At 42.3% G+C, this 21,258-nt stretch overlaps 1 protein-coding gene across 5 annotated transcripts; it reads right to left on the bottom strand.

The window, feature by feature from the left end:
* Positions 1–1,411: 1,411 nt before the first annotated feature.
* dync1i1 (dynein, cytoplasmic 1, intermediate chain 1) lies at positions 1,412–14,252 on the bottom strand. 5 transcript variants are annotated; one of them, XM_038976990.1, is made up of 16 exons: positions 14,145–14,252; positions 13,614–13,731; positions 12,003–12,144; positions 9,569–9,628; positions 9,288–9,403; positions 8,720–8,812; positions 8,412–8,574; positions 7,456–7,555; positions 7,082–7,207; positions 5,149–5,295; positions 3,962–4,075; positions 3,549–3,682; positions 3,080–3,224; positions 2,717–2,857; positions 2,042–2,167; positions 1,412–1,619 (listed from the first exon to the last, which is right to left on the bottom strand). In XM_038976990.1, the coding sequence occupies exons 1-16, from the start codon at positions 14,250–14,252 to the stop codon at positions 1,509–1,511; spliced, it is 1,944 nt and encodes a 647-aa protein (XP_038832918.1). In that variant the 3' UTR covers positions 1,412–1,508. The 5 variants fall into 5 exon arrangements, with proteins under 5 accessions (XP_038832918.1, XP_038832921.1, XP_038832919.1 ...); XM_038976993.1 differs by having other exon boundaries at positions 12,003–12,093; XM_038976991.1 differs by lacking the exon at positions 9,569–9,628 and having other exon boundaries at positions 12,003–12,139; positions 13,606–13,731.
* Between the last annotated feature and the right edge of the window lie 7,006 nt (positions 14,253–21,258).

The raw sequence follows: 21,258 nt of genomic DNA, 5'->3' as shown, positions 1-21,258 counted from the left end.
AACTACAGTTCTCTACTTGGCTTTAGTCGCCCGTCATTTAGCTAACTGACTTGCAAAAAACAGTCAAAAAGTAATCTAGTAGATTAGCATATTCAGCTAGCCAGCTGTGCTATCCTTCCGAGTAAAGTCAAACATGCTAGCCAGCTGAGCTATTCTTCCGAGTAAAGTCAAACTCCTTCAGGCTTACTAGCGAGGCTTTGCTCCGCTCAGACTGTCCTTCCCGCGACCATGCATAGAATAAACCAAGTACCACGAAAACGAAACGACACTGAAGCCTCACCATACGATAATATCTTGCCGTTTTAAAGCACAACAGTTAAGTTTACCTCCGCCATTCTGTTTCCTTCTGTGTGACTCGCGCTTGTCTTTTGCATGACCTTTAGTTACCCGACACTAATATTGACGTAATTGTCATGGAAACAGAACTCCGCCTGCTACGTGGATTCGCGTACGTTCGAAAATGACCACTGAGCTATAATAAGAAGTCAACGCCAGTGGACAAAGAAAGAGTAAAGCCACCTCTTTACCAAGATTACCCCTTTCATACCATCGCAATAGGTCAATTCTCAAAGTAGGACGCACAGTACATTCACACGATGATACTACAACTGACCTCAATCAATAGCTTACAGTAGCTGACTGGGGATGGTTTACATCAAAATCATGTACAAATGTTTCGATTCAATATCAAACACAGAATGGCATAGGTGGAATATTTAAATAATGGTAACAAAATGTAAAATGCAATACACACTGTAAATGTATTATCTTCAACCATAACCCTAAAACTTCTACTACAGTACCACAGTAGCCCATATAGCCTGGTCTGTGAGATTTGTGGCATACATCCCCCTCAGTATTTAAGTTATCCTTATTTTATTGTCAATTGTTGTCCTTACAGCAAAAAGCCATACATTTTTAGACATATTTCTTAAAACAAAACAAAATTGTTTAACAGCAACCAAAATGTAATAATTATCATGCTGATGCCCTGTAAAGCCCAAAGCTACTTAAAAACAGTATTAAAGGTTAACTTGGATATCTTGAGAAAACAATGATCCAACGTGTTATTAATGCAGCTTTTATAACCTTGAAGAAAGAACAAAATGAACAGATCACAGGAATCTGATCATTAAACCTCATGAGTATAATATAAGGATCATATCTAGCTCACTCCAACATTTAGACCCACGTTAGACCCATAAGCACATTATCATTGCAAGCCATATGATTTTGATATCAAGTATATACATATCAACTGTTTAATTAACCAATAACAAATAAATAACCCTAGTAAGAAGAGCTGTTCCCATGGGCAAATCAGTGTTTCTTACTTTGATCTATGGAGCATAAGCTTGGAGTCAGTCTATCACAATGACTTGAATCTCACTAAAGCATGCATGCTGCTGTTGTTACGTCAGTAAATTATGGTTTGTTATCTGTAAATGTCTGTTATCAGGCTGTCAGTCCTGAAACGTTGCATCCATTGATGAGAGGGTGAGAAGGTTTCAGGCTGCCAGCTCCACGGCCCCCTCCTCCTCTCCATCCCCGCGGTTGGCGCGGATCTCAACTAGGGTGCGGGCGAAGTGGCTCCAGTCCTCAGGGTGTGGCACTGCCAGCTACAGGAGACAAACACGGTCAGTCACATATCAAATCAAAGCAAATCTAATGTTATTGGTCACATACACATGGTTAGCAGATGTTATTGCGAGTGTAGCGAAATGCTTATGCTTCTAGATCCGACAGGGCAGCAGTATCTAACAGGTAATATCTAACAAATTCCAATACACATAATCTAGTAAAGGAATGGGATAAGAATATATAAGTATAAAATATATGGATGAGCATATATATGAAGAAAAAAAACAGAAAAACAATTGGATAGAAACAACAGTAGGCTAACTAATGTATCACATTTCAGCAAAGAAGTGAATAAGAATCCAAGGCACAACAACAAGGCCATGAGTTCCATCTTGTTTCAGCTAAAGCACCCATTCTCTCATCGTTAGAACCCTTTAAATGATGGACTTAATTATTTCACCTCTCCCACATCGTAGATCCAGACACGCCCCTCCGAGTCACCCACGGCAACCTCTCTGCCTCCCGACGCCCATCTCACACGGTTCAGAGCACACGCCCCCTCGATCGTCACACTCGCTGTGGGCACCTTTTTTAAAAAAGTGTCATATTATCTTACAACCACATACCAACAACAGATAGCAATGTAGAAATATGACCAAATCCTATTCTGCATCATACACATCCAGTCCAGGATAAAAGAAAGCGGTACAGTGGTAAACAATTAACTAATAAAAACCGTCACGGAGAGGAACGAGCTGGAGGAGACTGCCCAGAACAGAGTGTGATGGAGAGGAACCAGCTGGAGGAGACCGCCCAGAACAGAGTGTGGTGGAGAGGAACCAGCTGGAGGAGACCGCCCAGAACAGAGTGTGGTGGAGAGGAACCAGCTGGAGGAGACCGCCCAGAACAGAGTGTGATGGAGAGGAACCAGCTGGAGGAGACTGCCCAGAACAGAGTGTGATGGAGAGGAACCAGCTGGAGGAGACTGCCCAGAACAGAGTGTGATGGAGAGGAACCAGCTGGAGGAGACCGCCCAGAACAGAGTGTGATGGAGAGGAGCCGTCGATGACCTATGTTCCCAAAGGAACGATGGGCCATAAGTAAGTTAAGTAACCAATGAGATTGTGTGACTCACCTCAGTGTCATTGTTGAGGTTCCACAGGTCCAAACGACCCATCCCATCCACGGAGGCAAAGAGAGCCGGATGCACAGGGGACCAACTGACATCATAGACATAGTCTGCATTATCCTCAAAAGAGTACAGTGGCTTGTTGTGCTGGAGAGAGAGACAGACACAGAAAGAACGACAAATTCAAATTCTATTCTACGAGAATTCTATTCCATTGTAATTCTACGGAGACAGCGCTAGAATGCTGCTACTGCTGAGGGTTCTTTGGGGCCTTAGGTGGCAGTTATAACTATCTTGTAATTGTTAGTTTAAAATGTAGATCAGGGAACAGGGATAACACCGTGAGTAGAGTAATGTGACTTGTCTTACCTTGATTGACCACAGTTTTACTGTCCAGTCAAAGGAGGACGTGATGAAGAGGTGTGAGAAGTCGACAGTGCCCACAGCGTTATGGCAGCTGATCCCAGTCACTGGGCCCTGGTGCCCCTCAAACATCTCAGCTATACCTGCTTTACTGCACACAACAACATAACAAGGCATTCACATAAGTACATTCAATGAGCCTTAAGATAAAGCTATCATTCCAGATACAGTAGGTTGGTTGGTCGAAGGACACACACATATCACAAACATCTTGCTCTGTTTTAATTGGAAACATAAATAACATCAACTTCATGAGGTTGCATTCATTTGTAACAATAAAAAACATTGTAAAATATAGATAATGTGAGAGATTGACATTACACACATCCCCCAGTGTCATGTGCTGTTTCTATGGAAACGTGAAGACACATTAATGTTCTATATAACTGTCCCTGTTGCGCCTCAGCTCACTAACCTGCCGTGGCGGGACGCAGAGTACACCATCCCTTCCTCGCTTCCCACCACGTAGTTGTTAACATCTCCGGCAGGGAAGGCCATTCCTGTTACTGCTACGGGCTTGGACTTATTATACACCAGCTCCATACTCTCCTGTTAAATGCATGCTCATATAGTTTACCTCAATAAACATGGAACAAAGACAAATACTAGTAATTTTCTTTATGGATAAAAAATTATATATAATGAAATAATTTATTTAGATAAATTCTCTGAGGAGAATTAATAGGAGTTTATTGCGATACATACGTCTCAAATGGCACCCTATTCCCTTTATAGTGTACTACTACCCAATGGACCCTGGTCAAAAGAAGTGCACTATGAAGGGAATAGGGTGCCAATTAGGAAGCAGGCTTATGCCACTCTGCTCACCTGAGGCTGAGAGAGCATGTCTAGACTCCAGGAGCACATCTTCCCATCAGTAGAGACTGTTATCAGGTTGTTGGCGTTCTGGGTACCCACCACGTTCACACAGTACACTGGGTGCTAGAGGAAAGAACAGTGGGTTCTTAGATATGTTACCACAAATCTAATGTTGTTCCCCAGACACTTCTTCCCAACGCTTCTTATACGCAATTGGCCTGGGGACGAGGTTAACACAAATCTGTTTGAAATCTTTTTGAATTAGATTAGTAAAAAAAAAAGAAGCCAAACAAACTAGCTTGAATCAGAGATCAGGGGCCGTATATATGAAGCATCTGAGAGTAGGAGTTTTCAGATGACAAGGAATAAGATTCCATGGACATGGGATACCTGATCCTAGATCAGCACTCCTACTCTAAATGTCTGATACGGCCCCAGAGGTCACACTGATATAAACACGTTACAGTATATGAGAGGCAGAGGGAGGTGTCTGTTAACTTACAGTGTGTTAACTTACATTGTGTGGAGGGAGGTGTCTGTTAGTTTACAGTGTGTGGAGGGAGGTGTCTGTTAGTTTACAGTGTGTGGAGGGAGGTGTCTGTTAGTTTACAGTGTGTGGAGGGAGGTGTCTGTTAGTTTACAGTGTGTGGAGGGATGTGTCTGTTAGTTTACAGTGTGTGGAGGGAGGTGTCTGTTAGTTTACAGTGTGTGGAGGGAGGTGTCTGTTAGTTTACAGTGTGTGGAGGGATGTGTCTGTTAGTTTACAGTGTGTGGAGGGAGGTGTCTGTTAGTTTACAGTGTGTAGAGGGATGTGTCTGTTAGTTTACAGTGTGTGGAGGGAGGTGTCTGTTAGTTTACAATGTGTGGAGGGATGTGTCTGTTAGATTACAGTGTGTGGAGGGAGGTGTCTGTTAGTTTACAGTGTGTGGAGGGAGGTGTCTGTTAGTTTACAGTGTGTGGAGGGAGGTGTCTGTTAGTTTACAGTGTGTGGAGGGAGGTGTCTGTTAGTTTACAGTGTGTGGAGGAGGTGTCTGTTAACTTACAGTGTGTGGAGGGAGGTGTCTGTTAGTTTACAGTGTGTGGAGGAGGTGTCTGTTAACTTACAGTGTGTGGAGGGAGGTGTCTGATAACTTACAGTGTGTGGAGGGAGGTGTCTGTTAGTTTACAGTGTGTGGAGGAGGTGTCTGTTAACTTACAGTGTGTGCCGCAGCAGACAGAGGCGTCCTCTGGACGGGGGTCCTCCTGTGACTACGGTTATCCCACAACACAATCTGTCCAGAGTACGTTCCCCCCACCACCAGGTTAGGATGGAACTGAGCAAAGCCCACAGACATCACTGACGACTGAGACAGAGAGAGAGAGAGGGGGGGGGGGGGGGGGGAGGGATATAGAAAGAGAGAGAGAGAAAGAGGGAGAGAGAGACAGAGAGAGAGTGAGAGAGAGACAGAAAGACAGAGCGAGAGAGAGAGAGAGAGAGAAAGAGGGAGAAAGAGAAGTGAGAAAGAGACAGAGAGAAAGACAGAGAGAGAGAAAGAGAGAGAGAGAGAAGTGAGAAAGAGACAGAGAGAAAGACAGAGAGAGAGAAAGAGAGAGAGGCAGATAACCAGAGGAGGCAGAGACAGAAATAGAGAGAGCGATAGAGAGAGAGAGTAATATGAGATGGCCAATATACAGCAAAACTACCTAGAACAATATAATAATTATTTGAATCTAGTTAAACCATGTTAGTTTTTATTTTACCTTTATTTAACTAGGCAAGTCAGTTAAGAACAAATTCTTATTTACAATGAGGACCTAGGAACAGTGGGGGCAGAACGATAGATTTTTACCTTGTCAGCTCAGGGATTCAATCTAGCAACCTTTCGGTTACTGGTCCAACGCTCTAACCACTAGGCTACTGGGACTTAACACAGTCAAGCTGCTGCTAATACTGGGACTTAAAGACACAGTCAAGCTGCTGCTAATACTGGGACTTAAAGACACAGTCACGCTGCTGCTAATACTGGGACTTAAAGACACAGTCACGCTGCTGCTAATACTGGGACTTAAAGACACAGTCAAGCTGCTGCTAATACTGGGACTTAAAGACACAGTCACACTGCTGCTAATACTGGGACTTAAAGACACAGTCACACTGCTGCTAATACTGGGACTTAAAGACACAGTCAAGCTGCTGCTAATACTGGGACTTAAAGACACAGTCACGCTGCTGCTAATACTGGGACTTAAAGACACAGTCACGCTGCTGCTAATACTGGGACTTAAAGACACAGTCACGCTGCTGCTAATACTGGGACTTAAAGACACAGTCACGCTGCTGCTAATACTGGGACTTAAAGACACAGTCACGCTGCTGCTAATACTGGGACTTAAAGACACAGTCACGCTGCAGCTAATACTGGGACTTAAAGACACAGTCACGCTGCTGCTAATACTGGGACTTAAAGACACAGTCACGCTGCTGCTAATACTGGGACTTAAAGACACAGTCACACTGCTGCTAATACTGGGACTTAAAGACACAGTCAAGCTGCTGCTAATACTGGGACTTAAAGACACAGTCACACTGCTGCTAATACTGGGACTTAAAGACACAGTCACACTGCTGCTAATACTGGGACTTAAAGACACAGTCAAGCTGCTGCTAATACTGGGACTTAAAGACACAGTCACGCTGCTGCTAATACTGGGACTTAAAGACACAGTCACGCTGCTACTAATACTGGGACTTAAAGACACAGTCACGCTGCTGCTAATACTGGGACTTAAAGACACAGTCACGCTGCTGCTAATACTGGGACTTAAAGACACAGTCAAGCTGCTGCTAATACTGGGACTTAAAGACACAGTCACGCTGCTGCTAATACTGGGACTTAAAGACACAGTCACGCTGCTGCTAATACTGGGACTTAAAGACACAGTCACGCTGCTGCTACAACGCTCTAACCACTAGGCTGCCTGCCATTATATCATGTGATATTTAACAATATATTCCCTTCCATTATGTTTTTAACTTGTGGTTCTGAATGTTAGCAAGTAAAATGACTTCAACGTTGTATGATGAAATGTCATCCATCCTCTCTCAAGCATCAGTCTTACGTCACATCAGATCAACAAACAGCTGCTGACCTGGCAGTGAAATGTATACTCTGGAGTGGTCTTCTTGAACTTCATGTTCCACACCAGCGCTATCCCATCAGGCTCGTGTGGAGCATCCTCGTTGCTGTTGTAAGAGGCCACCATCAGTTCAGGGTACTGCAAAGACACAATATAGTATAGAACAGGACTGGATTGTTACTTCAACCAAGTCTTCTTCTTCTGTCTTGACCATAGAAATGGAATGAACAGAACGGGCTTGGAACCTCTGACCATGACTGTAAACTCAGGGGTGCACTCAAAGTGGCATTCATTCTAGTTCTGTGGTCTTGACATAGACAAATAAAGGAAATTAAGGAAGTAGATGCATCAGATATGTTCTAAACTGGGAGAAAGTTCCATTGTACCTGTGGGGACCAGTCTAAGCAGGTGACTACTCGGTGTTTGGACCAGTGATCGTCATGGAACACACGGTTGAAAGACAGATTGGATCCACCTTGCATGTCCCTGATAAGGCAGAAAGGGAAATGGGAAAGATGTTCGCTCCAGTTCTACTCCGGTTCTGCTCCAGTGCTACTCCAGTTCTACTCCAGTGCTACTCCGGTTCTACTCCAGTTCTACTCCAGTTCTAATCCAGTTCTAATCCAGTTCTACTCCAGTGCTACTCCAGTTCTACTCCAGTTCTACTCCAGTTCTACTCCGGTGCTACTCTGGTTCTACTCCAGTTCTAATCCAGTTATACTCCAGTGCTACTCCAGTTCTAATCCGGTTCTACTCCGGTTCTACTACGGTGCTACTCAGGTTCTACTCCAGTTCTAATCCAGTTCTACTCCAGTGCTACTCCAGTGCCCCTCCAGTGCTACTCCAGTTCTACTCCAGTGCTACTCCAGTGCCACTCCAGTGCTACTCCAGTGCCCCTCCAGTGCCCCTCCAGTTCTAATCCAGTTATACTCCAGTTCTATTACAGTGCTACTCCAGTTCTACTCAGTATTAATCCAGTGCTACTCCAGTGCTACTCCAGTTCTACTCCAGTTCTAATCCAGTGCTACTCCAGTGCTACTCCAGTTCTACTCCAGTTCTAATCCAGTTCTATTACAGTGCCACTCCAGTGCTACTCCAGTGTAATGTGTACTTATTCCTCCCATAACATCCATCAACAGGGAACATGGTGTGCATCCTAAATGGCCCTATTCCTTGGATATCCTGCAATAACTGGGACTTTTCAGTTTTACATTTTTTTATTAATGGAAATTCAGTACAAAGCTGTGATGAGCTGATGAGCCCTATGGACCTTGGTCAAACGTAGTGCACTACATAGGGATCAGGGTGCCATTTGGGACACGCCCATGCTCAATGTTCTCACCCTTCTTTGTCCTCCAGGTCCCGGCCGCTGTAGTCGAAGAAGATGTCTCCCTCCTCGGCCAGCGCCCGCTCCACCACAGAGACCGACCGCTCAAAGAACACCAGGAAGTCCTCTGAGTGGAGGATCTGTTCCCTCTCCTCCTCCGTCAGCTCTCTGGGATGGGCTGAGAGGGATCACCCACATTGTGATACCAGTGTTGAGGATATATGTTGGTTGTATATGTTTAGCTATGCAACAAGTCACCTCAGAGGATGTGAGTGCTTTTCCTAACAGCAGTGTGTTAAAGAAGAACATAAAGTCATTATTACCCTCTTTACTGTCCTCTGCCTCTACTTCCTCTTCCGGCTGGTCAGTCTGAGGGGAAGCTTTAGGCTCACTGCTCTCCTCATCCTCTTCTTCTTCTGGGAGGAAAGACGTGTTTTATGTTCTACACTACAGGAGGCTGCTGAGAGGAGAACAGCTCATAATAACGTCCAGAACGGAGCAAATGGAATGACATCAAACACCTGGAAACCATGTGTATGATGGATTTGATACCATTCCACTGATTCCACTCCAGTCATTACCACGAGCCAGTCCTCCCCAATTAAGGTTCCATCAACCTCCTGTGTTACACACATACATACAACATAGGCTTCAACATTCTTTCACTCTGTGGGGAGAGAGCATATTGAAAATATCAACCATACCCATTCGTACTAACCAACCTAGAGCTCTACATTAAAAGTATACATTTCAACAGTCAACTTCAAGAGTCAATTTCAAGAGTTGACATTAAGAGTGAACTTCAAGCGTCAACTTCAAGAGTTGACTTTAAGAGTCAACTCAAGAGTCAACTTCAAGAGTCAACTCAACATCCAACTCAATATTCATTACCTTCAGATTGATGTGCTGCTGAAGGAGTCTGGGTCTCTTTAGTGTAGGTCACAAGCTCTTTGGGAACGAAGTCAATCTGTACTATTTTTGACGCTCCAAGTCTGTGCATCCTGCGCCTGAAAGACGGAATAAATAAATTTAGAAGACATATAGGGAACACTCTGCTATCAGTCAAGAAAAATATAACCTTTTTGTAAGTCCTATGGGCTCTGGTCAAAAGTAGTGCACTATAATAGGGAATAGGGTGCCATTTGGGAGCAGAATCAAGAGGAAAGACTTACCCCAGCTCAGAGTCTGCCTGCAGCTGGAGAGCAGAGGGGTCCGTGTCCCACTGCAGGGTCCTAAACACAGCAGCAGGGGGGCGCCAAAACAACACAAATGAGTCCATACATCAACTCAAGGGACATCACTTTTAGAACATATGAATTCATGCATGACAGTGTGTACGCAAAACAAACATTAAACAAAACACAGGATGGATCCCAAATGCCACGCTATTTTCTATGTAGTAGGCCACACATTTTGACCAGGGCTCATAGGACTCTGGTCAAGAATAGTTGACTATATGGGGAATAGGAGGGCATTTGGGACAGAGACACATTCACGGTTCCACTGCCTCAATAGAAGTTACATTCACGGTTCCACTGCCTCAATAGAAGTTACATTCACAGTTCCACTGCCTCAATAGAAGTTACATTCACAGTTCCACTGCCTCAATAGAAGTTACATTCACAGTTCCACTGCCTCAATAGAAGTTACATTCACAGTTCCACTGCCTCAATAGAAGTTACATTCACGGTTCCACTGCCTCAATAGAAGTTACATTCACAGTTCCACTGCCTCAATAGAAGTTACATTCACGGTTCCACTGCCTCAATAGAAGTTACATTCACAGTTCCACTGCCTCAATAGAAGTTACATTCACAGTTCCACTGCCTCAATAGAAGTTACATTCACGGTTCCACTGCCTCAATAGAAGTTACATTCACAGTTCCACTGCCTCAATAGAAGTTACATTCACGGTTCCACTGCCTCAATAGAAGTTACATTCACAGTTCCACTGCCTCAATAGAAGTTACATTCACAGTTCCACTGCCTCAATAGAAGTTACATTCACAGTTCCACTGCCTCAATAGAAGTTACATTCACAGTTCCACTGCCTCAATAGAAGTTACATTCACAGTTCCACTGCCTCAATAGAAGTTACATTCACGGTTCCACTGCCTCAATAGAAGTTACATTCACAGTTCCACTGCCTCAATAGAAGTTACATTCACAGTTCCACTGCCTCAATAGAAGTTACATTCACAGTTCCACTGCCTCAATAGAAGTTACATTCACGGTTCCACTGCCTCAATAGAAGTTACATTCACAGTTCCACTGCCTCAATAGAAGTTACATTCACAGTTCCACTGCCTCAATAGAAGTTACATTCACAGTTCCACTGCCTCAATAGAAGTTACATTCACGGTTCCACTGCCTCAATAGAAGTTACATTCACAGTTCCACTGCCTCAATAGAAGTTACATTCACGGTTCCACTGCCTCAATAGAAGTTACATGCACAGTTCCACTGCCTCAATAGAAGTTACATTCACAGTTCCACTGCCTCAATAGAAGTTACATTCACGGTTCCACTGCCTCAATAGAAGTTACATTCACGGTTCCACTGCCTCAATAGAAGTTACATGCACAGTTCCACTGCCTCAATAGAAGTTACATTCACAGTTCCACTGCCTCAATAGAAGTTACATTCACGGTTCCACTGCTGTCACTGATGTCACATAATCAACTGATGTCACATAATTAACTGATGTCACATAATCAACTGATGTCACATAATCAACTGATGTCACATAATTAACTGATGTCACATCATCAACTGATGTCACATAATCAACTGATGTCACTGATGTCACATAATCAACTGATGTCACATAATCAACTGATGTCACATAATCAACTGATGTCACTGATGTCACATAATCAACTGATGTCACATAATCAACTGATGTCACTGCACGAAGACACTGAAGTCTCCCTGAACAGAAACATCTTCTCCATAATCACTAGTACATGGACTCTGGTTCTTACCTATATCTGATGTCCCATTACAAGATGAAAAGAGAAGGGATAAACATCAGATACTCTGTGCCACTGTGCACATATACATTGTCTGAGTCCCAAATGGCACCCCTTTCCCTACATAGTGAACTACTTTTGACCAGAAGTCCTATGGGCCCTTGTCAAAAGTAGTGCACTATATTATTTACTGTAGGGAATAGAGTGCCATTTGGGACGCAAACATTTCCACAGTTCTCATGTTCAATGTCATATGTTCATGACGTTAGCTACATTGATAAACTAACATTTACGAATTGTTAGAACCAAAGAGAGAAGCTTTTAGCATACAATATACCTTGTTGTTGTTGTATAGAATGCCAATACCAATTATTTCCAGCTGTACATCCATTTGTCTATGTGTTCATATAGCAAATAATTGAACAGTACTAAAATACCTTCTGCTTGTTTGTAACAGTGAACATTTTCCATGACATCAATACTACATCTGATAGCAGTTTGTGTGTGTGTGTGTGTGTGTGTGTGTGTGTGTGTGTGTCGGTGTGTGTGTCGGTGTGTGTGTGTGTGTGTCGGTGTGTGTGTCGGTGTGTGTCGGTGTGTGTGTGTGTGATAGAGTAAAGAGCATGTTCCATACCTTCCCACTGCCCCTCCATCTACAGACTCCTGGCTGCCAGCATCACTGGTGGTGCTCACTGATTGTGAAGAGGGAGACATAGGGGTTGGGACTAAATAATGAAAATAACAGGTATCCCATGTTAAGAGCTGCAGAGGCTGCACTGGTGGCCAGCAGTCAGACCCCCACAGCCAAACCAGAAGGGTTCCAAATCAACAGGATGGATTGAAATGGTTCAAAGCAAAGGAAGAAGAATTCACAAGAAAAGAGGGGGAAAAATGGTCAAACCTACTTTCTGATGGAAACCCAACTGGTTTGTGACATAATAATGCACGACCGCCAAACTAGTGTGAAATCTTTCAATGTGTTGACATATCATATCAAACGAACCATCTGAACTGAATACATAGATTCATACCTGCAGTCGTCTCTTAAAATACATCTTCATTCAAAAAGAGAGTTGGCATCAAAGCCATGAATATATAACCCTGCCAACCAAATCACTGGATTTTTATCACTAAGCTTTTGGCAATGACACAATGGAATTTTAATGTGTTTTTACCATAAAGGAAAACATTTGAGTCAATTAATAATGTAAATTATTTGTTTGAATATATGATATAGTGTAAACTGAAGATCATTTCATGACATGATTTATTTTGTATGGAGACCATTACCACAAGATACACTAGGGTAGGATGATCTCAGAATGGTCAGTACAATGGTAGAGTAGGATGATCTCAGAATGGTCAGTACAATGGTAGGGTAGAATGATCTCAGAATGGTCAGTACAATGGTAGGGTAGGATGATCTCAGAATGGTCAGTAGGATGGTAGGGTAGAATGATCTCAGAATGGTCAGTACAATGGTAGGGTAGGATGATCTCAGAATGGTCAGTAGGATGGTAGGGTAGAATGATCTCAGAATGGTCAGTACAATGGTAGGATAGAATGATCTCAGAATGGTCAGTACAATGGTAGGGTAGGATGATCTCAGAATGGTCAGTAGGATGGTAGGGTAGAATGATCTCAGAATGGTCAGTAGGATGGTAGGGTAGAATGATCTCAGAATGGTCAGTACAATGGTAGGGTAGGATGATCTCAGAATGGTCAGTACAATGGTAGGGTAGCATGATCTCAGAATGGTCAGTACAATGGTAGGGTAGGATGATCTCAGAATGGTCAGTACAATGGTAGGGAAGGATGATCTCAGAATGATCAGTACAATGGTAGGGTAGGATGATCTCAGAATGGTCAGTACAATGATCTCAGAATGGTCAGTAGGATGATCTCAGAAAGGTCAGTAGGATGGTAGGATAGGATGATCTCAGAATGGTCAGTACAATGGTAGGGTAGGATGATCTCAGAATTGTCAGTAGGATGATCTCAGAAAGGTCAGTAGGATGGTAGGATAGGATGATCTCAGAATGGTCAGTACAATGGTAGGGTAGGATGATCTCAGAATGGTCAGTACAATGGTAGGGTAGAATGATCTCAGAATGGTCAGTACAATGGTAGGGTAGAATGATCTCAGAAAGGTCAGTACAATGGTAGGGTAGGATGATCTCAGAAAGGTCAGTAGGATGGTAGGATAGGATGATCTCAGAAAGCAATAAGGATATGACTGGTATACCTAATGGTGGTTCTGGTGAGATCCCAATACTCTGCAGCAGCGCCTCCGTCTCTCTTCGTTTGCGGTCCAAGTCAGAATCTTCAGAGACATTCTCTGTTTTCTGCTGCAGACTCTCAGACTGAACAGGTGTTGGGGAGAACTTCAGTATCACTGTCTCTGTCCCAAATAGCACCCTATCCCCTACGTGGTGCACTGGCCAAAAGTAGTGCATTATCTAGGGAATAGGGTGTTATTTGAAGTGCATTATATAGGGAATAGGGTGCCATTTGAAGTGCACTATATAGGGAATAGGGTGTCATTTGAAGTGCACTATATAGGGAATAGGGTGCTTTTTGAAGTGCACTATATAAGGAATAGGGTGTCATTTGGATCGGAGCAAGTGTAGTTCCACAAAGACTTCAGAAACACTACCAACCCAAATCAGACTTCTTATAACCTGTTGTAGAAATGCTCTATTCATCCTCATTTGAGATGCTGAACTAAAACAAAGAAGTTCACATCACATTCAAATGAATAGAGATGTCTCCTCACCTCTTTCTTTTTCCTCTCCTCCTCCTTTCTCTTCTTCTCCTCTCGTATTTGAGCTAGCCTCTGTTTCTTTCGCTCCAGCTCAGCTTTCAGGTCACTTTTGTCAGACATCTTCGTCCTACTAGATAGATAAGAAAGCAGCAATCTGCATGTTGATACATACAGCAGTTAGCCTGGTTCATTCTGTATGTTGATACATACAACAGTCAGCCTGGTTCATTCTGTATGTTGATACATACAACAGTCAGCCTGGTTCATTCTGTATGTTGATACATACAACAGTCAGCCTGGTTCATTCTGTATGTTGATACATACAGCAGTTAGCCTGGTTCATTCTCCATGTTGATACATACAGCAGTTAGCCTGGTTCATTCTGCATGTTGATACATACAGCAGTTAGCCTGGTTCATTCTGTATGTTGATACATACAGCAGTTAGCCTGGTTCATTCTGTATGTTGATACATACAGCAGTTAGCCTGGTTCATTCTCCATGTTGATACATACAGCAGTTAGCCTGGTTCATTCTGCATGTTGATACATACAGCAGTTAGCCTGGTTCATTCTGCATGTTGATACATACAGCAGTTAGCCTGGTTCATTCTGCATGTTGATACATACAGCAGTTAGCCTGGTTCATTCTGCATGTTGATACATACAACAGTTAGCCTGGTTCATTCTGTATGTTGATACATACAGCAGTTAGCCTGGTTCATTCTGTATGTTGATACATACAGCAGTTAGCCTGGTCCATTCTGCATGTTGATACATACAGCAGTTAGCCTGGTTCATTCTCCATGTTGATACATACAGCAGTTAGCCTGGTTCATTCTGCATGTTGATACATACAGCAGTTAGCCTGGTTCATTCTGTATGTTGATACATACAGCAGTTAGCCTGGTTCATTCTGTATGTTGATACATACAGCAGTTAGCCTGGTTCATTCTCCATGTTGATACATACAGCAGTTAGCCTGGTTCATTCTGCATGTTGATACATACAACAGTTAGCCTGGTTCATTCTGTATGTTGATACATACAGCAGTTAGCCTGGTTCATTCTGTATGTTGATACATACAGCAGTTAGCCTGGTCCATTCTGCATGTTGATACATACAGCAGTTAGCCTGGTTCATTCTCCATGTTGATACATACAGCAGTTAGCCTGGTTCATTCTGCATGTTGATACATACAGCAGTTAGCCTGGTTCATTCTGTATGTTGATACATACAGCAGTTAGCCTGGTTCATTCTCCATGTTGATACATACAGCAGTTAGCCTGGTTCATTCTCCATGTTGATACATACAGCAGTTAGCCTGGTTCATTCTGCATGTTGATACATACAGCAGTTAGCCTGGTTCATTCTGCATGTTGATACATACAGCAGTTAGCCTGGTTCATTCTGCATGTTGATACATACAACAGTTAGCCTGGTTCATTCTGTATGTTGATACATACAGCAGTTAGCCTGGTTCATTCTGTATGTTGATACATACAGCAGTTAGCCTGGTCCATTCTGCATGTTGATACATACAGCAGTTAGCCTGGTTCATTCTCCATGTTGATACATACAGCAGTTAGCCTGGTTCATTCTGCATGTTGATACATACAGCAGTTAGCCTGGTTCATTCTGTATGTTGATACATACAGCAGTTAGCCTGGTTCATTCTGTATGTTGATACATACAGCAGTTAGCCTGGTTCATTCTCCATGTTGATACATACAGCAGTTAGCCTGGTTCATTCTGCATGTTGATACATACAGCAGTTAGCCTGGTTCATTCTGCATGTTGATACATACAGCAGTTAGCCTGGTTCATTCTGTATGTTGATACATACAACAGTCAGCCTGGTTCATTCTGCATGTTGATACATACAGCAGTTAGCCTGGTTCATTCTGCATGTTGATACATACAGCAGTTAGCCTGGTTCATTCTGTATGTTGATACATACAGCAGTTAGCCTGGTTCATTCTGTATGTTGATACATACAACAGTCAGCCTGGTTCATTCTGTATGTTGATACATACAGCAGTTAGCCTGGTTCATTCTGCATGTTGATACATACAGCAGTTAGCCTGGTTCATTCTGTATGTTGATACATACAGCAGTTAGCCTGGTTCATTCTGTATGTTGATACATACAGCAGTTAGCCTGGTTCATTCTGCATGTTGATACATACAGCAGTTAGCCTGGTTCATTCTGCATGTTGATACATACAACAGTTAGCCTGGTTCATTCTGCATGTTGATACATACAGCAGTTAGCCTGGTTCATTCTGTATGTTGATACATACAGCAGTTAGCCTGGTTCATTCTGTATGTTGATACATACAGCAGTTAGCCTGGTTCATTCTGCATGTTGATACATACAGCAGTTAGCCTGGTTCATTCTGCATGTTGATACATACAGCAGTTAGCCTGGTTCATTCTGCATGTTGATACATACAACAGTTAGCCTGGTTCATTCTGTATGTTGATACATACAGCAGTTAGCCTGGTTCATTCTGCATGTTGATACATACAGCAGTTAGCCTGGTTCATTCTGTATGTTGATACATACAGCAGTTAGCCTGGTTCATTCTGTATGTTGATACATACAGCAGTTAGCCTGGTTCATTCTGCATGTTGATACATACAGCAGTTAGCCTGGTTCATTCTGCATGTTGATACATACAGCAGTTAGCCTGGTTCATTCTGCATGTTGATACATACAGCAGTTAGCCTGGTTCATTCTGCATGTTGATACATACAGCAGTTAGCCTGGTTCATTCTGCATGTTGATACATACAGCAGTTAGCCTGGTTCATTCTGCATGTTGATACATACAACAGTTAGCCTGGTTCATTCTGCATGTTGATACATACAACACAGTAGGACCAATTCTCTATGAGAACTGCTAGCCTGAGTGCCAGTCTGTTTGTGCTAACATGCCAACTCCTTGTCCTTCCTTGTCATGTGTGTTTGGCTTGACAATGAGCAAATGAGTTGGCAAGAGCACAGACAGTTTTGGGACCAGGCTACAGAAGGAGACAACAGATCTGGGACCAGGCTACAGAAGGAGACAACAGATCTGAGACCAGGCTACAGAAGGAGACAACAGATCTGGGACCAGGCTACAGAAGGAGACAACAGATCTGGGACCAGGCTATAGAAGGAGACAACAGATCTGGGACCAAGCTATAGAAGGAGACAACAGATCTGGACCAGGCTATGGAAGGAGACAACAGATCGGGGACCAGGCTACAGAAGGAGACAACAGACCTGGGACCAGGCTACAGAAGGAGACAACAGATCTTTCCAGATCTACAGAAGATATTTTCCAGGCTACAGAAAGAGACAACAGACCTGGGACCAGGCTATAGAAGGAGACAACAGACCTGGGACCAGGCTATAGAAGGAGTCAACAGATCTGGGACCAGGCTACAGAAGGAGACAACAGATCTGGGACCAGGCTACAGAAGGAGACAACAGATCTGGGACCAGGCTATAGAAGGAGACATCAGATCTGGGACCAGGCTACAGAAGGAGACAACAGATCTGGGACCAGGCTACAGAAGGAGACAACAGACCTGGGACCAGGCTACAGAAGGAGACAACAGACATGGGACCAGGCTACAGAAGGAGACAACAGATCTTTCCAGATCTACAGAAGATATTTTCCAGGCTACAGAAAGAGACAACAGACCTGGGACCAGGCTATAGAAGGAGACAACAGACCTGGGACCAGGCTATAGAAGGAGTCAACAGATCTGGGACCAGGCTACAGAAGGAGACAACAGACCTGTGACCAGGCTATGGAAGGAGACAACAGATCTGGGACCAGGCTATAGAAGGAGACATCAGATCTGGGACCAGGCTACAGAAGGAGACAACAGATCTGGGACCAGGCTACAGAAGGAGACAACAGACCTGGGACCAGGCTACAGAACAGCATGGATAACGGAATTATCATAATTTTATATTTTTGTTGAACCTTTATGTAACTACGCAAGTCAGTTAGGAACATATTCTTATTTAATATATATTTTGATTTGTTTAACACTTCTTTGGTTACTACATGATTCCATATGTGTTATTTTATAGTGTTGATGTCTTCACTATTATTTTACAATGTAGAAAATTGTAAAAAATAAAGAAAAACCCTTGAATGAGTAGGTGTGTCCCTTTGACTGGGACTGTAGGTTCAGAAAGCTGGCTGGTAGACAAGTTTAACAATACCCTTTCTAGCACTAAACATAGGTGTTCTACAAAACCCTTCAATACTACCATTAAAGTTGATTACACATCAATCCAGGGGTTATGCACAGCATCATGTCCACCTACGTCTCTCTTTATGTAGTGTTGTGTTGTCTCTCTTGTCGTGATGTGTGTTGTGTCCTATATTCATATTTTATTTATTTTACATTTTTAATCCCAGCCACCGTCCCCGCAGGAGGCCTTTTGCCTTTTGGTAGGCAGTCATTGTAAATTAGAATTTGTTCTTAACTGACTTGCCTGGTTAAATTAAATAAATAAATATAGGTTTAATCTCTGTATCAGTATCATGTCCACCTATAGGTTTAATCTCTGTATCAGTATCATGTCCACCTATAGGTTTAATCTCTGTATCAGTATCATGTCCGCCTATAGGTTTAATCTCTGTATCAGTATCATGTCCACCTATAGGTTTAATCTCTGTATCAGTATCATGTCCGTCTATAGGTTTAATCTCTGTATCAGTATCATGTCCGCCTATAGGTTTAATCTCTGTATCAGTATCATGTCCATCTATGGGTTTAATCTCTGTATCAGTATCATGTCCGCCTATAGGTTTAATCTCTGTATCATGTCCATCTATGGGTTTAATCTCTGTATCAGTATCATGTCCACCTATAGGTTTAATCTCTGTATCAGTATCATGTCCGCCTATAGGTTTAATCTCTGTATCAGTATCATGTCCACCTATAGGTTTAATCTCTGTATCAGTATCATGTCCACCTATAGGTTTAATCTCTGTATCAGTATCATGTCCGCCTATAGGTTTAATCTCTGTATCAGTATCATGTCCGCCTATAGGTTTAATCTCTGTATCAGTATCATGTCCACCTATAGGTTTAATCTCTGTATCAGTATCATGTCCACCTATAGGTTTAATCTCTGTATCAGTATCATGTCCACCTATAGGTTTAATCTCTGTATCAGTGTCATGTCCACCTATAGGTTTAATCTCTGTATCACTATCATGTCCACCTATAGGTTTAATCTCTGTATCAGTATCATGTCCATCTATGGGTTTAATCTCTGTATCAGTGTCATGTCCACCTATAGGTTTAATCTCTGTATCAGTATCATGTCCATCTATGGGTTTAATCTCTGTATCAGTGTCATGTCCACCTATAGGTTTAATCTCTGTATCAGTGTCATGTCCATCTATGGGTTTAATCTCTGTATCAGTGTCATGTCCACCTATAGGTTTAATCTCTGTATCAGTGTCATGTCCACCTATAGGTTTAATCTCTGTATCAGTATCATGTCCACCTATAGGTTTAATCTCTGTATCAGTATCATGTCCACCTATAGGTTTAATCTCTGTATCAGTGTCATGTCCACCTATAGGTTTAATCTCTGTATCAGTGCCATGTCCACCTATAGGTTTAATCTCTGTATCAGTATCATGTCCACCTATAACTTTAATCTCTGTATCGGTGTCATTGTGTATCTATCAATGCCGGAAACACAAACTAATGTATGGGCGAATGGTTGGAATGTTCAATTTTACATGAAATTGTATGATTGGATTGACAAAGCATAGTGAGAATGGAATATAATTGATTCTAATTATATGGATGGAACTATTTACAGCACTAGGAGCCAAGGACATACAACTCCCAAAGATGCAGCTATTACATTGGAAAGTGGCAAGTACATTTTGAAAGAAAATTATACATTTGATACTAAATGAACAACGTACAAATATTTTCTTTGCCTGCATGATCAGTAAGTAGGTGCTATTAAATTATGAAAATTAGAAGTGGGAACGTCATGCAAAACATAAATAAAATGACAAAACACTATGAGACAAAGAAATAACTTTATTTTAAATCCTGATGGATGACCGAGCAGACGAGGCATGCACAACAAGACAAACAGAAATGAGGATTGTAGCCTATGGCATGATGGTCGAGAAATGTTGATATAATGCATTCCAAATACTGTACATCATGCAGTATTTGACAGTGTGGACTAGCCTATTATAACAACAACCAATGAATGAATAAAAACGAAAAGGCAATGGCCCTGGATGCCATGGTAGGCTTATTACGCTGTAAATACATTGAACATGTTTTGCTATATTTGCAGCACATTGAATAAATCTCCCTTCAAGATTGTTCTCCCCGTCACCAGTAAAACCATGTATTCTCCAGTTAAAATCGTGGTGCGCCTAGGTTTTCACACAATGACCAGAACACATTTTTAACCGTTAGATAGACTTGGCCTACATTGGGTGCCGGCTAATAAGGATGCTCATGCGAGACAAAGATGCATTTTAATTAGCCTACCGTCTGCACTGTGCCTTGCGTTTATCTCGGGTCCTTTCCAGAATGAGCTGTATCGGACGTGCCACAAGCAAAAAGACCTGCGTGATTTATATAGACAATATCACCACGGACAAGACATTTATATAATACAACAAAGAACATAGAATGTGCCGATCGAGCTCTGCCCTCTTTCTCAATTGTAATTAGATTCCGTCCGGAAGTAGCCTGTATATTGTTCATCATACGTCATAGTTGTACAAACAGGAATGTTTGCGATAATAAGGTGATGACTTAATCAACAATATAGATGATACATGTGCCACATTATAATCTCAAATTAACAATATGGTCATTGAAGAGAAAACGATAAATCTATTTCAGAAATTGCAAAAACTCTAATTCAGGCCAACAATGCCACTACTAATAATGTGTGAATAACTACACATGGCCTCTAGATGGCGGCATTTAGCTTGTTTTCACAAGGCAAAAGTGGTTGTTTTAAATGATTCGTTCTCCCACAAGTCAACTCCTAAATAAAGCACAAAACAGTCCAGCATACTTTAAACAATTACTTTATTTCTTGTACTTCATTAACTGTGAAC

This window comes from Salvelinus namaycush, chromosome 37 (genome assembly GCF_016432855.1).
Source record: "Salvelinus namaycush isolate Seneca chromosome 37, SaNama_1.0, whole genome shotgun sequence".
Lineage (NCBI taxonomy): Eukaryota > Metazoa > Chordata > Actinopteri > Salmoniformes > Salmonidae > Salvelinus > Salvelinus namaycush.
The sequence above is the reverse complement of the archived record's forward strand: the minus strand, read 5'-3'. Positions and strand labels throughout refer to the sequence as shown.